This window comes from Chiloscyllium punctatum, chromosome 22, assembly GCF_047496795.1.
Source record: "Chiloscyllium punctatum isolate Juve2018m chromosome 22, sChiPun1.3, whole genome shotgun sequence".
Taxonomy (NCBI): Eukaryota; Metazoa; Chordata; class Chondrichthyes; order Orectolobiformes; family Hemiscylliidae; genus Chiloscyllium; species Chiloscyllium punctatum.
In genome coordinates, this window is record NC_092760.1 from 48,771,001 (window position 1) to 48,786,059 (window position 15,059).

The 15,059-nt window shown below is 38.4% G+C and overlaps 1 protein-coding gene across 2 annotated transcripts; it reads left to right on the plus strand.

The window, feature by feature from the left end:
* Nucleotides 1-269: 269 nt before the first annotated feature.
* tollip (toll interacting protein) lies at nucleotides 270-13,736 on the plus strand. Of its 2 annotated transcripts, XM_072592241.1 has the most exons (7): nucleotides 270-437; nucleotides 4,463-4,612; nucleotides 7,940-8,122; nucleotides 8,746-8,898; nucleotides 10,200-10,290; nucleotides 12,049-12,069; nucleotides 13,135-13,736. In XM_072592241.1, the coding sequence occupies exons 1-7, from the start codon at nucleotides 402-404 to the stop codon at nucleotides 13,347-13,349; spliced, it is 849 nt and encodes a 282-aa protein (XP_072448342.1). In that variant the 5' UTR covers nucleotides 270-401; the 3' UTR covers nucleotides 13,350-13,736. The 2 variants fall into 2 exon arrangements, with proteins under 2 accessions (XP_072448342.1, XP_072448343.1); XM_072592242.1 differs by lacking the exon at nucleotides 12,049-12,069 and having other exon boundaries at nucleotides 271-437.
* The last annotated feature ends 1,323 nt before the right edge of the window (nucleotides 13,737-15,059 follow it).

Sequence of the window (15,059 nt, forward strand, 5' to 3'; positions counted from 1 at the left end):
GTCACCAATCAGCGTTCTCAGAACGAGCTGCTGCTGCAGAACCAGCCAATCGCAGGGCTCAGAGCCCGCCGTGTGTGTGCCTCTCTCTCCCTAGATCTAGGAGCAACCAATCGTAGCTTTGTGAATGCAGGCTCAGGCCCAGGAAAGCCAATCGCAGAGCACTGAGTGCAGGCGCTGCCCAAGAGCAGCCAATCGTAGAGGCCTGAACGCCAGCTCCGACTGATGATCAACCAATGACAAGACGCTGAGCTCGCTTCCCCTCTCCCTCAGCCAATGAGCAGACGAGTAGTGAGTGGCCTTCAGCCCCAGTACAGGCTCCGCCGCCAGGAGACGGGATAGAGAGCAGCAGCAGTAGGGGTGGTGGTGGCGGTGGAAGAGGGTGCGGCTTGGCTGGATTGGACATGGCAGCCACAACCGTCTCCACCCAGAGGGGCCCGGTAGGATTCCTCTCTTTATTTTGGTGATAATGGGACTACGATCTCTGGGGAGGCTGCGGCCTTTGCTGTGTCTGTCGCGGGCCTTGTCAGGAAGCGGGTGTACTGTCCGAGCTCCTGGGCTTGACTGCGCCAGATTCTGCCCGTAGCCGGCTGCCATTCCCCCACCCCGGCCTTGGCCCGTGTTCCCCCAGTTGGTTCCTTCGTGTGCTTTTAAATGCTTCTTTTTACAGCTATTTCGCAATTCATCGTGGGATGTAAAGACGGAAGGGTGCTGAGTATGTTTATTGATCTGCCCTAAGACCGTTTAAAGGGCCAGCCAGGAAAATAACTGCTAGTCAGATTCTGCCTCAGCAACATTTTCATCAGGATAGGACTGTAAGGATGGGTCTCGATGATGGTGATCGACAGCTTGTAAATAGAATTTGTTTATTCTGCCTTTTTGTTTTGAATATTTGTCGTGTGGATAATGTGTCGAATAGAGAAAAAGCATTAGTTGTAGGGTTGCCAACGGTCGTTGGATGTATTCCTAATGGTTTCATCACGAGTCCTACCTTCTAACAGCCTGACAACTACCAAAACACACTGTCCCGTGCTAATGACGTTGGTTGCCCAAGATATTCGTCCTCGTTGTGCACTGCCTTCCTGGACTACGGTAATTGGAAAGTGAGCAATCTTAATCACTGGATTGGGTGATTTTTGACTGTCACACATTCTCAGCTCATAGCATAGAAAGGCATTCGGTTCATTAGTGTCTGAAACAGCCATTTGAGCGTTTTATCTCCTTTCTTATCCTGGTACATTTTGTTTCTGTTTAAATAATTGAACCTGCATTACCAGGCAATGCATTCCAGACCCCACCTACTGGCTGTGTGAAAAATATGTTCCCCACATTTTCTTCTTTTGCAACCCACTTTAAAGCCGTGTTTGCTGATTCTTGATCCTTTTGGGAGTGGGAACAATTGCTTCCTATCCACCGTATCTCGACACTTCATGACTTCCAAAACTATCAGATTTTCCCTTGGTCATCTCTCCAAAGAAAATAGTCTGAATGTCTCCAGTACCACCCCCCCCATAACTGAAACCGTTCTTGCAAACCTCTTCTTCGGTCTTTCTGATGCAGTCACATCTATCCTATAATGTAGCACCCAGAACTGCATACAGTAATCCAGGTGACATCTGAGTATCAAGCAATGATCATCTCCAATTAGAGAGAATCTAACATTGACATTCAATGACACAGTCATCACTGAAACTGAAGTGGACTAATCATATAAATACAGTGGCTGGGTCAGGAGCCAGGAATGTTACAGTGAATAACTCACTTTGTGACTTTCCATCATCTACAAGGCATGTGCAAGGGTATTCATCTCACTTTCCTTGATCAACACTGAAGCTTGATACCACCCAGGACAAAGCAGCTGGCTTGGATTGGCATCACCTTCACAACATTCAGTCCCTCCACTAATGATGCTTCGTAGCAATATGTACTATTTGCAAGAGGGATTGCAGAAGTTCACCAAGGTTCATAAGACAGTACCTTTCAAACCTACACCTCCTACCATCTAGAAGGACATGGGTAGCAGACATATGGGAGCGTCACTGCCTGCAAGCCATTACCATCCAGACTTAGAAAGATATTGCCGTTCCTTTAGTGTCATTGTTTCTAGATCCTGGAACTCCCTCTGTAACTGCATTTTAGGTGTGCCTCCACCAAACAAATTGCAGTGGACACTTTTGTACTTTGTTCATTGTACTTTGTCCATATTATTTGTGCCAAAATGTATCACTTCATTTTCCAACCATCATTGCAATCAACGGTATCCTCAACAATTTCCATCGCTCTATGAAGTCAGAACACAAGGAAAGCATAAAGTACAAGACACTACAGGATTTAAACTTGTTTATTACCACAATGCTGCCTGGTCTGACCTCAGCAGGCTTGCTCACCAGAGCCTTCTAGCTGCAATTCCATTCACAGACTGCTTCTCTCCTGTGATGTTGCTAAAAGATTCACCATCAGCAGCAACCCAATGGGATTGACAGAGCAACTCCTCTAATTCTGATTATTCCAGACAAGAGGGTGACCTTTCTTTGACAAAATTGACCCATGAATGAAGTCATCCATGATCCCATTTCTTAGGCATTGTCAAGGGCAATTTTAGAGTTGGAAGTTTCAATTCATCCTACCAGGGAATGAGTTCCACTCTCCCATCTCTCAATTATAATCACTTTGAGCACAGTAGAATTGGAAATTTGGTAAATGTTGCTGCCTTGGTGTTTGATACTGTGATTGATTGCCACTTGTACCGAAGAGTAGTGCAAAGTTGTTTTATGAGCAGTACAGGCAGATCATAGTAAGCAAGGATGTACAGATCAGAGGTTATAAAAATTCAAGGCATTCTGGTTATATTGCACAGGGCTAGGCAAGATCAATGTTAGCAAGATCAGCATTATTTGAGGCTCGAGAATCCATTCATCAGCTGGGAAGAAGCTGTTCCTGAACCTGTTGGTGCATGTGTTCAGACATCTGTATCTACTGCTCGATGGAAAAGGTTGTAGGAGATCATTACCAGGATGCAGTGGGTCTTTGGCAGCCTTTCTGTGGCAGCGAGCCATGTAAATGGAGTCCATGGATGGAATGTTGGTTTCTGTGATGGTCTGGGCTGTGCACGTCACCTTCTGTAGTTTCTTACAGTCCTGGGCAGAGCAGTTGCCATTACTAGGCCATTATGCACTAGGAGAGTATGGTGCATCTGTTGGTGAGGGTCCTTATGGACATGCCAAATTTCCTGAGCCGCCTGAGAAAGATGAGGTGTAGTTGCGCCTTGACTGGCGCATCAAAGTTCAAAGTCCAGGACAGCTTGTCAGTTATAGTCACTCCAAGGAGCTTGACGTTCTCCACCCTCTCAACCTCAGTCTGGCCTATTCTAATAGTGTATCTACTGCTGCTATGTTGTTACATCACAGGTAACTCTCAGAGAATGTGTAAAGGGATACTTTGAATGTCTGTCTTGAATTTCCTTCTTTGGTCATGCTGAGGTCAAGATACTGCTCAAAACATTGAGATTGGGAATTCATATGGAATTCTAACCTTTTAGATATCTTGGTAATATTTTACCCACTTGCAAATGTTACAACATGGGTTATAAAACCTTCTGCTAATTAAACCAAACACAGAAAAGCTCATCATTCCTTGTAATCTGTTAAAGTATGAGTGACAGAGAATTCCCAAGTTCCACTATCTAAAGAAAAAATAATTTTATTCTATAATTCCAAAAAGAACATTTAACAATAACTATCTACAACTGTAAGCCTCCTTTTCTCTTAAAGCAAATTATCTACCTTCCACTCTATAACAATATTGATTCAATAAAGCCCCTATTAACTTTACAGCTAATCAATTTTCAAAACCAGTTATCGTCTTCAGGTCTTGAACTTCCAGGGAAATCTACAAAATGCAGAGTTATCTTCAGTCTTCTGCAAAGCTGTTTCGTATGAAAAAGATACCTTTCAGTGAGAAGGGTTGTAGGCAGTTGTTCAAATGGCAGATGGGTACTCGTTCTCTGGCTAATTGTTCAAAATGCCTGCTTTTATACCCCAAAACATCGGTTCGTCTCCTTTGGTTTGATGTTAAAACAGTAAAATTCAAATTCGATTGGGTTTCAGTAAAACTTGAGGCATAATTCAAACTGATTAAATTCAAATTGCTATTCAAATTTAATTGAATGTGACCCAGTAAATATTGTAATAGAGGCTGGCATGTTTGAATTATGAAAACAAATGAAGGCATTATCATTTTTGTGAGCATTACTATTTTTAGGGGCATGGGTTGACATACTCTGATAATTATTCCCTGAAGGTTGTCAAGTGGTATGAAGAATGTGGCTGATTAATTGGTTAGCATTTAAGGTAATAGCACTAACCTGTTACCAAGTGTTAACACTCATGATATTTTCTTGCCAGTTGATGTGAAAAAAGTGACAGCTAAATAGGGTACAGTGTTTCCATTTTGCTTTGCATTGAAGGTTTTCATTGGAGAATTGCCACAGGACTTCCTTCGCATTGTACCAACTCAACAACAGCAGCAAGTACAACTTGATGCACAGGCAGCTCAGCAATTACAGTTTGGGACTAGCATGGCTACTATGGGTCGATTGAGCATCACTGTGGTACAGGTAGGGAATGTTTGTTTCTTTCTCAAAGGTCAATTTGTTGGCTAAGAGCAGCGCAATTAGTGAAGGATCCAACTATGTTCCCACAACTTGATGCCTTCAGATTATCTTTTGAATCAGGCTAAATTACATGCAACCCTTCATGACAGTAAAGTGCTACTGCAAGTGATGGTTTGTCTCACCTGTATGAACTGAACTTGAAACTCAATACAAATCAAATTGATGTATTGCATTTTGTCTATCTCTGAACTGCATATTTTTCTCATAGTGGAAAAGATTCATTTGAGATCACTTCACAAGAATAGTTCAGTTTGATTTTCAAGAATCTTATTCAGAATGAAGGTTAATATTATCGGAGCGTAGATCATAGGACCACCAATCTGCAAAGAATTAATAAATCAGTAGCCTTTTCTTTGAAGAATTATGGAATTCAATAATTTATACTCTTTATTTTTGAGGATCATACGATGATCCCATTAATTTGTCCACAGTTTCGGGGTATTAAAGGTTTATTCAAAAGTCATTTTCATCATGAATTTCGTGGATTAATGTAAACATAGTGTAAATTGTAATGCTGACCAGTTGTAGTAATAATAATATATAGCTATTGTTTTGCTTGGACCTCACTCTGATTAGCCAGTTCCAAATGTATGCCTCTGGAAAGATGCCACAAACGTTACCAACCTGCACAAACATTGATGAACAGACTGCACAAAAAATAAGTTTTGTACAATAAGACCATCATTTAAACATGTCACTTCAGTCTCCCTGTTATGTGAACCATAATTTCAATTTTGAGACTTCTGGGAGTTGAGCAATATTGATTCTCGATTCAAAATGGATGTTGATGTTAACAGCATTAATTGTTTATGTTCTAAGCTTTTATTTGTAAATATTTTCACTTCCCTCCTTTTCTCCACAAGGGATAGAATTTTAAATTGTATTCTACAACTGTCAGGTCAAAAAACAATTGCTCCGTGCCTAGTGACTATTCAGTTGTAAAAGTAAATTGTGATATATCTATTTAGAAATGGCAGGGCAAGTGATATGTTGGAACAATAGTCTGTAGAGCTGCTGTCTAGCAGTGAGATCCATAATAATCACACATGCAGCTCAAGGATCTTCAGCTTAGGGTTGATGAGCTGGAACCCCAACTGCAGATAATGTACTACGTAAGAGGAAAACGTTATGTGAACACTTTGTTCCATGAAGTGATTACACCCCTACCTAGGTTATGTCATTTACATAAATGATTTGGATGTGAGCATAAGAGGTACAGTTAGTAAGTTTGCAGATGACACCAAAATTGGAGGTGTAGTGGACAGCGAAAGAGGGTTACCTCAGATTACCACGAGATCTGGACCAGATGGGCCGATGGGCCAATGGGCTGAGTAGTGGCAGATTGAGTTTAATTCAGATAAATGCCAGGTCCTATATTTTGGGAAAGCAAATCTTAGCAGGACTTGTACACCTTTTAATGTTAAGGTCCTAGGGAGTGTTACTGAACAAAGAAATCTTGGAGTACAGGTTCATAGCTCCTTGAAAGTGGAGTCGCAGGTAGATAGGATAGTGAAGAAGGCGTTTGGTATGCTTTCCTTTATTGGTCAGAGTATTGAGTGCAGGAGTTGGGAGGTCATGTTGCAGCTGTACAGGAGATTGGTTAGGCCACTATTGGAATATTGCGTGCAGTTCTGGTCTCCTTCCTATCGGAAAGATGTTGTGAAACTTGAAAGGGTTTAGAAAAGATTTACAAGGATGTTGCCAGGGTTGGAGGATTTGCGCTACAGGGAGAGGCTGAACAGGGTGGGGCTGTTTTTCCTGGAGTGCCAGAGGCTGAGGGGTGACCTTCTAGAGATTTACAAAATTATAAGGAGCATGGATAGGATAAATAGACAGTCTTTTCCCTGGGGTCGGGGAATCCCGAACTAGAGGGCGTAGGTTTAGGGTGAGAGGGGAAAGATATAAAAGAGACCTGAGGGGCAACTTTTTCACACAAGGGGTGGTACATGTATGGAATGAACTGCCAGAGGAAGTGGTGGAGGCTGGTACAATTGCAACATTTAAAAGGCATTTGGATGGGTATATGAATAGGAAGGGTTTGGAGGGATATGGGCCAGGTGCTAACAGGTGGGACTAGATTGGGTTGGGATATCTGGCCAACATGGACAGGTTGGACCGAAGAGTCTGTTTCCATGCTGTACATCTGTGATCCCATGTAGTTCAGAATAAGGTTGTGATCATAACTTTATATTTAATAGCAACATTGTATAATTATGTAGAAAGCTAAAAAGAAATCAGTTAACTTTCTCCATTTGAAAATACAGTTCATTCAGTTATAATGCGCATTTCATCAACATGAATTCACTGTAACACAATTAACAAATTAGAGACGCTGTTTCTAAAGTGCAAACTTTTAAAATGTAATGTGTTGGCTGTAACGTGGTGCATTGCGAACAATTTAAGTGCTGTTTCTAAAGCGTGCTTTTTATATAATATGGGGTTGCACAAGAATGTAACCATCACGTTATAGAAGAACCGACTGTAGGCCAATTGACTCTATCTCCACTGTGCCCTCTACCCTGTGCACTGTTCCCTGCCTAAAATTTTGAAATGTTTTTGAAATGCTTTCAGTAGAAGACAATGTTCTTGTAGAGAATTGCTGTTTGTGTTCATTTCAGAAAAGTTGCCATCTGGATCTTAGGGTTATATTTTGTGATGACAAGTAAGCCCCCAACTGTGTTTTAATGTTTGGCTTTGAGACATTTTAAAGTTAAAATATTATGTTACAAATGCAATATTTGTTTACAAATGCAAGACGTTGTCATTTCTATTAATGTTTTACCCTTACGCGTGCTCCCTCCAGCAAAAAGATGACCAGCTGCTCACTAATTGAGGGAAATGTTGCAGCCTGGCCTAGTACTCATTAACAACAGCCATTGAGCAACCCAGTGACATTTGCTTCTTTTTTTGTAGTATTAGTGTTTATACATTAATGAGAAAGATGGGTTTATTGTATGTAGTTTGGACTAAATTGTAGCATATAAATAGTGAATTGCACCTTCTGAAAACCTAGATGCCAATCATGGTTTGGACCAGGTTTCAGGAAGGATTTCAAGCAGAAATGTCTCTACCAGTTAAGATAAATTACAGCCTGATCTTGACCCCTTTGTCATCCACTTTTACAATGCATTATATAGATGACTTGAAGCTCTGAGGAGGAGATTGAATGCTGTCTTTGTTTTGTCAGGGCAGGCATTTATTCAGCTGGATTCTGGTAAAACTCCTCCATATCTTTTGTGGCATAAAAATGACCTAATTCTGTCCATCTAGGCAAAACTGGCAAAAAACTATGGAATGACACGTATGGATCCTTACTGCAGAATACGTCTTGGATATGCAGTATATGAGACACCTACAGCACATAATGGAGCAAAAAACCCAAGATGGAACAAAGTCATTCAGTGTACTGTGCCACCTGGCGTTGATTCATTTTACTTAGAGATATTTGATGAGGTGAGTTTCTGAACAATTATTTAAATTGCATCATTCACATTCCCATTGATTTCAGCATGGAAAACTTCTAAACGGCCAAAGTTTACTTTAAGTGTGACATTTTAGGAGTGTTGGCTTCTAAGATAGTGGACTTGCATTTTAGCTGTCCATTATTTGACCTTTTTTTGTTTTCAATAATTTCTGATAGTACAAAATAAATTAGGTTTCAATATCATTTTACATAATGGGTAAGGGTCTAAAATGTTGATTCAGTAGTCTGTAACAGTTCTAATGAGTGTATTGAGAATATCCCCAAATGAGCTGGAATTTACACACAGGAAAGCTGAAATAATGGTCTCTATTCTGCTAAAGTTTAATAGTCAATTATAAAATTGGCTTAAGATGGTATGACAGGTACTAAGCCAAAGAAAGATAATTGTTCTGTTTATATTTGCTTTATTGTGCAGATCCTTCAGGATATTTGATAGATCCAATAGTTCCCAAAATGTATATGCGCTTACATTTCTTAGTATTGTCATTCTGTGATTTGAATCTTACTGTTTTAAAACTCTTACAAAAGACTAATTGCTTGTTGTTCCAGTAGTATATATCTTTTATTAAAACATGTGGTTTATTATTTGCAGCGGGCTTTTTCCATGGATGATAGAATTGCTTGGACTCACATAACTATCCCAGAATTGCTAAAAGAAGGCAAAGTAGTAGATGAGTGGTACAGCCTTAGTGGAAGGCAGGGTGATGATAAAGAAGGAATGATCAACCTTGTTATGTCTTATGCAGTAAGTGACATTTAGAATTTTCTTGTATTGTTTGAAACTTGTTTTATGCAATGGTCTTGATGGGCATTGCATTTCAAGAACTATTAAGGGATTTACATTGTAAATTACACTTTTAACTGGAAATTGCAATTTCTGATGTCGGTGACATTTAAAGACATTGGGTATGTTGAATAATTGTCAAAAATTAGACATAAGCTTATAGTTGTTTGATAGTATTGCTGGAAAAAAAAATGCATTATCTCAAAACTTCATCTTGTACTTGCCTGAACCACTGAGCACTATGTTGTTTTCCCTTTTACTTTTGGTATTTTTTTGATTTGTGCTGCTGCTTGCAAGACATAGATTTGGTAAAATGTTTTTTTCTTCAGCAATACCAAATATAAATTCCTAAGCTTTAATTTGTGTATAAGGTTTTCTTTCTGTTATTACAACAGAAACCAAATTCATATCACTGCTTCCAAATAATTTTTTTTGACCATGCTGTAATTCTCACGTGTCAATGGTAGGTATGACTTGATCTCGCACAGAGCTCTGCAGTCCTTGGATGAGTAGGTATAGTTCTTGCAGAGACTTTATTGATGCTGTGACAATATTCTGACTCTACCTTGTAGAATATCATACTCTTTTCTAGAAACCTCTACCTTGGAAAGGTTTACTAGCCGTTGATACATTGAGATATTACTTGGGATAGATGAATAAATTATGGTCAGACACTAGTTAGTCTTGGGGTGTAATTCCTGGAGATTGCAATTTAAATAGCTCCATAATTTCTATGTTAAAAGGTAAGCAGATGAAGTCTAGTAAATAGAAGGAAATTTTAGGAGGTAAAAGCATTCAAGCAAAGTTGTGCAAATGCATTGCCCTGGAAGGCCATGTTTACTGAATCAGACATTGAGATTCAGAATATTAATAAACCTATGTTAGTTATGAGTTTTAATCTTGTGTAGTTCCACATTTATATTGGTAAATGCTGCAATGCTGGGTTTTTTTTTTGTTGCATGTAAACTGCCTGTTGTAGATATTTTATGTAGAATTTTGTTCACCATTCTTACATATTTTAAATTGCAAGACTTATCCTTCTATATGTTTTCAAAAAGTTTGTATTCCATCCAATTTGGAGTTTCCTTTAAGGAATGTTCTCCCCATTTTTCATACCCAGATAATATAAGCTCTGTGTAGGTTATACTTGTTACCCAATTGACACAAGAATTAAATGGCACAGTTCAACTTCATCCATTTTAATTTTTACTTCATTTTTGGGAAGAAACTACTTTAATTCAATTTTTCATTGCATTTCACAGACACTGCCACCAAACATGTTGGTGCAGCCACAGCCAGTAGTGTTAATGCCCACTGTGTACCAACAGGGACTAGGATATGTGCCTATTACAGGTATGATTTAAGCTTTTCTAACTACTTTTAAAGAGAGGAAGGAGTCTCTACGTGATTCTTTCCTTTATTTCTATGCAAACCGAAGTATGGAATATGATTGGGAAATGATTGAAAGAGATATTTGTTGCTTTCTAACTAGCCACAACCTTTACATGAATTTAAATTAACATTGGTAAATTTTCAAAATTGTTGAAATGAGAGTATTGTTTTTCCTGCTATTTCCTGATAAGTATTGACAATGCATGCCTGGTGTACTGGTACTGGGGCTGCTGTGAATCATCTGATTGTGCTGAGGCCAGTTGGACTTTGACATTTTTCATGACCATGTATGAGGTTCAGAAGCTAAAACATCATGCACCAGTGATTATTTAAGACTGTTAGCTGTCCTTAGACTCATAGCATCTCTCCAACAGAAAAATCAGTTTGAGATACATAGGCAAGGTTGAGGAATACTTGATTTTAAAAAAAATACGTTTCTTTAATGCACATTATAAGTGCTAAGAACCTAGCGTGATATATTCTGCTCCACTATGTGACACAACTTGACTTTCAACTTCATCCAATCTTGCAATACCTTGCAAAGTCATGCAGGATATTAGTCTCCTGTTTCTGAAGGCTCTCATATTCTGAGCAACTGACATCTCAAATATCTACCTCAGGCAGGCATTGAATTGTTGAAGTTTTAAGCAAGCTGCCTGTGGAGGCACAAAGGGTACTGGAAGCTCCCACAATTAATGTTACATTTCAGTTTGACCCTGGGAATCTACTTGGATTGTACCTTCTGTGTAGGACATCTATTTCGGGCTCAAAAGCATACCTAAACTGAAGAAACGTCATCCTTATTAACTTTGATACACCTCAAATGGAAGAGGTAGTAAGCAATAGAACAGAAGATTATTACTGGTTAATGACTCAGTTATGGATTGCTTTGCCCACATCATAGTATCCAATAGATTTGTTAGTGTTCATTTATCTACTTTAAAAACAGCTTGCAGCGCAGAAACATCTACATGAAGCTGTGACTTAGATATCTCTCTTTCTGCACTGTATTGATTTGATTGTTTATATTTTGGGGAACCAATTAATGTTAAATATAATAATTTATTGAACATTCACTTGAGATTTTTCTTGCCTACTGAACTACAGACTTTGTCAAGTGCCACACTGTGTTTTAAAAGGTCAAAGGCTCCAAAACTTCTTTTCCGTCTTTAATAATTTGTATTTTTGGCAATTTAAAACTGCATTCTGGGAGTTGATAGCTTCTTTCCTTTTTGTAAAGTATCTTCTACTTTTTTAGTAGAAAGCCTCACCACATTCACTCCTCGTGCTGACCTTCCCATGTCTTCCTCCACCCCTCCAGATGTTAGCCTTTGTCATTTTTTTCACCAAGGTGTCTGCTTCACCTCTGACCTGTGGTCACTGGCACTGATAATGACATCAGTGTAAATGGAGTGTAGTGGTGTAATTGGTGCCAGATACTTCCTGCAATCTGCCCTGATACAGTAGGGTGACATCGCTGGCTGCCTATGCAGCAGCTGTATTGCATCTATTGATGATCACTGCATTTTTAAAAAAAACTGACCTGTGGTTTATAGCCTGCAATGTATAAAATAATAATAGTTGTGGTTTGTAACAAGTTCGTTCATGTAAAAGAAAGCTGGGTATGATTTGCTTTCTCACTAATTCTAATTTTTTGGACATGTTATTAATGTTGCTTCTTGGTATTTTGCGCTTTAATTTCCTTATTACCCACTTCAGGGCTTGAGTATTTTGCTTTGGGTAAGTTTCAAGTGACATTTACTGCCTTTCCTCACAGGCTAAATCTATGCATGAACACATTTCAATGTCATTTGCTTGTGTATTTTAAAATGGCTGTTGCTTAAACATTGTTTGTAAGATATCAGTAAAGGAATGATGGCTGGCTTCAAGGTTACGTATCTGATTTTGGATCATGTATTACTTTGCATATTAAATTTGAGCTTCAGAATATAATCTCAGGTAAAATTGGCATGTTAACTGATATCTTACATTTTACAAATTTTAAATTCAATAGGCCTGTTTCTTGATTTGTCAAGATGTTCATTTATATTACTAATATATTCAGTGGAACTGGCATCAACTAATGAAATACAAAATTGAAACTCACTTGCCATTTTTTTTAAACAATTGACTTCTCCACAATTATTTCAATGATTTTTAAATATAAATCCTATTATATGCATCAGTGTGTTGTCCAAGTAACCTGCATGAATTAATTTTTCACAAGTAATGTTTGCAACTGGTTCTCTGTATTCCATTTCCTTTAGTTTTTAAAAGTATTTTTGGAATTGCGTTTACCAATCCCTCTTAAAATTGTGACTTCCTTTTAAAGTGTATTGTTTGTACAAAATCATAGTACTTATGGCAGAAGAAATTAAATTTTGGGGAAAAATGACATTACAAATCTTTTAAATATTAAATTGTGTGAAACTTGAAGCTTGCCATTAAAATATCATCTCTTCCATCTGCATTGAATTTTGAAAATCCATAAACTGGACTAAGTAGACTGGAATTGCTAGCATTAATGCAAATTAATAACTAAATAATTTCAAATAATAAATTGAAATACCACAAGGTACAGATTAATTGTAATGATGCATCTTACTGTAGTAAATCAAATCCAGTCTGACATCTGTTAATGGATTAATTTTCCCTCTGTTTTTAACATTTGTTAAACTGCCTATATATATGAAACATCAAGCTTGTGGTTTACAATGCTAAGTTATTTTTCATATCATTGCCTACATTTTAATTCTGTCTTGATTTCTGGAATATTGTTAAATACCATATTCTTTTATTTGCCAGGAGTGCCAACAGTCTATACACAAGGAATGATCCCAGTTGCAGCACCGACACAGGTATCTGCTCCGCAAAATCTCTACAGCGAGGAGGATCTCAAATCCATCCAGGATATGTTCCCTAACATGGACAGAGAAGTGATCCGTTCTGTGCTGGAAGCACAAAGAGGCAACAAGGATGCAGCAATTAATTCTTTGCTCCAGATCAATGAAGAGTCCTAGGAATATGTGCAGTCATTGTCAATATTGCCAAGACCCCATAATAACAGATGTATCTCTGCAACAAAGACTTTGAGCTTTCTGTTAATCTTTCTTGTTTACATATGCACGTGTCCGGTAAACAGCACACTGTAAAAAGTTTGTAACTGTATTAAACGTAAAACGCAATCTGTACTTTAAGTGCATATGCTTAAGTTGAAAGGCTGCTAAATTCATATCTTGTAGTTCTATACTAAGATTTGTCCCCCTAAGCTTAGTTAAACTTGATGCTTACGTCCTTGAAGTATGTCTGTTGTGGATTTGATGGCATTTAATGCTGAATGTCCACCTGTCAAGTGCTTTGAGAATCGTCTTTTCTTAGAGTTTATTAAAAATGTATATTAATTGGAATTTTGCAGCAAGTTTTACTCTGAACTGGTGTTGAAATTGTTATGTATGGAAGCAATGGCCACTTACACTTTACAATTTTAAATTTCCATTATTAAACACAACTTGATATATACACACACTATTGGATGGAGTAAAAAAGTAGCTTTCACTGTCAAACACACAAGTTTGAACTCCATAAAACTTTGCGCATCCACTGATTACTTGCTCCCCATATTTATGCAACTAATTCAAACCCAATTAATTACTAATGTATATTTCTGTTCCCTCATGCCTGATATCTAAAGGAAATCTTTCAGATCATATTAGACAATTAAAAAGAAAGACCACTTTAATTCTACTTCTCGCTTAGTTACCTGTGTTTCTTCACTGCTCACCTACTCTGTCCACTTTTTCCTTTTTTTCTGCCTATGCTTTTAATGTTTTCATTTATTGTTGTAGCTTACCTTCTTTTAACAACTTTGGCAGAAAGTGTCTTCGGTGATGTTATAGGCCTGGTGACACTGTCTCCCAGTGTAGCAGTCTTGTTCAGGATGGGCAGTCATGAGTCAAGATAGAACCCATTGACATTGCCTCTGTGCCGTGTCTCAAGCTCTGAAGAAGTCATTATAATACAATGCAGGAAATGTGAACTCTGTATTTCAGATTAGGAAGCAATTGTATATCTTCAAAGCTGTTTTCTCTAAGATGTCCAATTCTCAGTTCTGCAGAAGGGTCACCACCCAAAATGTAAACTCATTTTGTTTGATTTCCAGCATCTACAGTTCTTTGGGTTTGTTTTGTCCAATTATGTGTTCTATTTAGCTCATTTGAAATTAAAACTTCCATTTAATTATGTTGTCACTTCTTCCCACTGTGATCCTTTATTTAAATTCTGCTGCTTATTAATGCCACCTTATTCTCAGAATTAAATGCCTTTAATTCTACAGTATAGCAATAATGAAAAGGACCAAATTTATTCTTTAGTGGTTTTCCCAAATGAATCTTGCTGTAAATGCTCTTAAAGCTGAATCCCAACATTTTAAAGGTTTTTCCCTTGGTGATGCATGCTACTATGCCACTACCAATAAGCCCCACAACCTTCCAACTTTAACAAAGCCTCCCATTTTCTTTAATGACTTCATAGAACAATACACCACAGAACAGGCCCCTCGGCCCACGTTGTTGTACCAAACATTTGTCCTAGCTTAAGCACCATCCATGTACCTATCCAATTGCCGCTTAAAGGTCACCAATAATTCTGACTCTGCCACTCCCACAGGCAGCACATTCTATGCCCCCACCACACTCTCTAGCTAAAGAACCCTACCCCTGACATCGCTCCTA

Coding starts and splice junctions, on each gene's coding strand:
- tollip (XM_072592241.1), top strand. CDS start 402: ATGGCAGCCACAACCGTCTCCACCCAGAGGGGCCCG. Junction 438..4,462: donor TCTCCACCCAGAGGGGCCCG/GTAGGATTCCTC, acceptor TTTGCATTGAAG/GTTTTCATTGGAGAATTGCC. Junction 10,291..12,048: donor AGGATATGTGCCTATTACAG/GTATGATTTAAG, acceptor TACCCACTTCAG/GGCTTGAGTATTTTGCTTTG.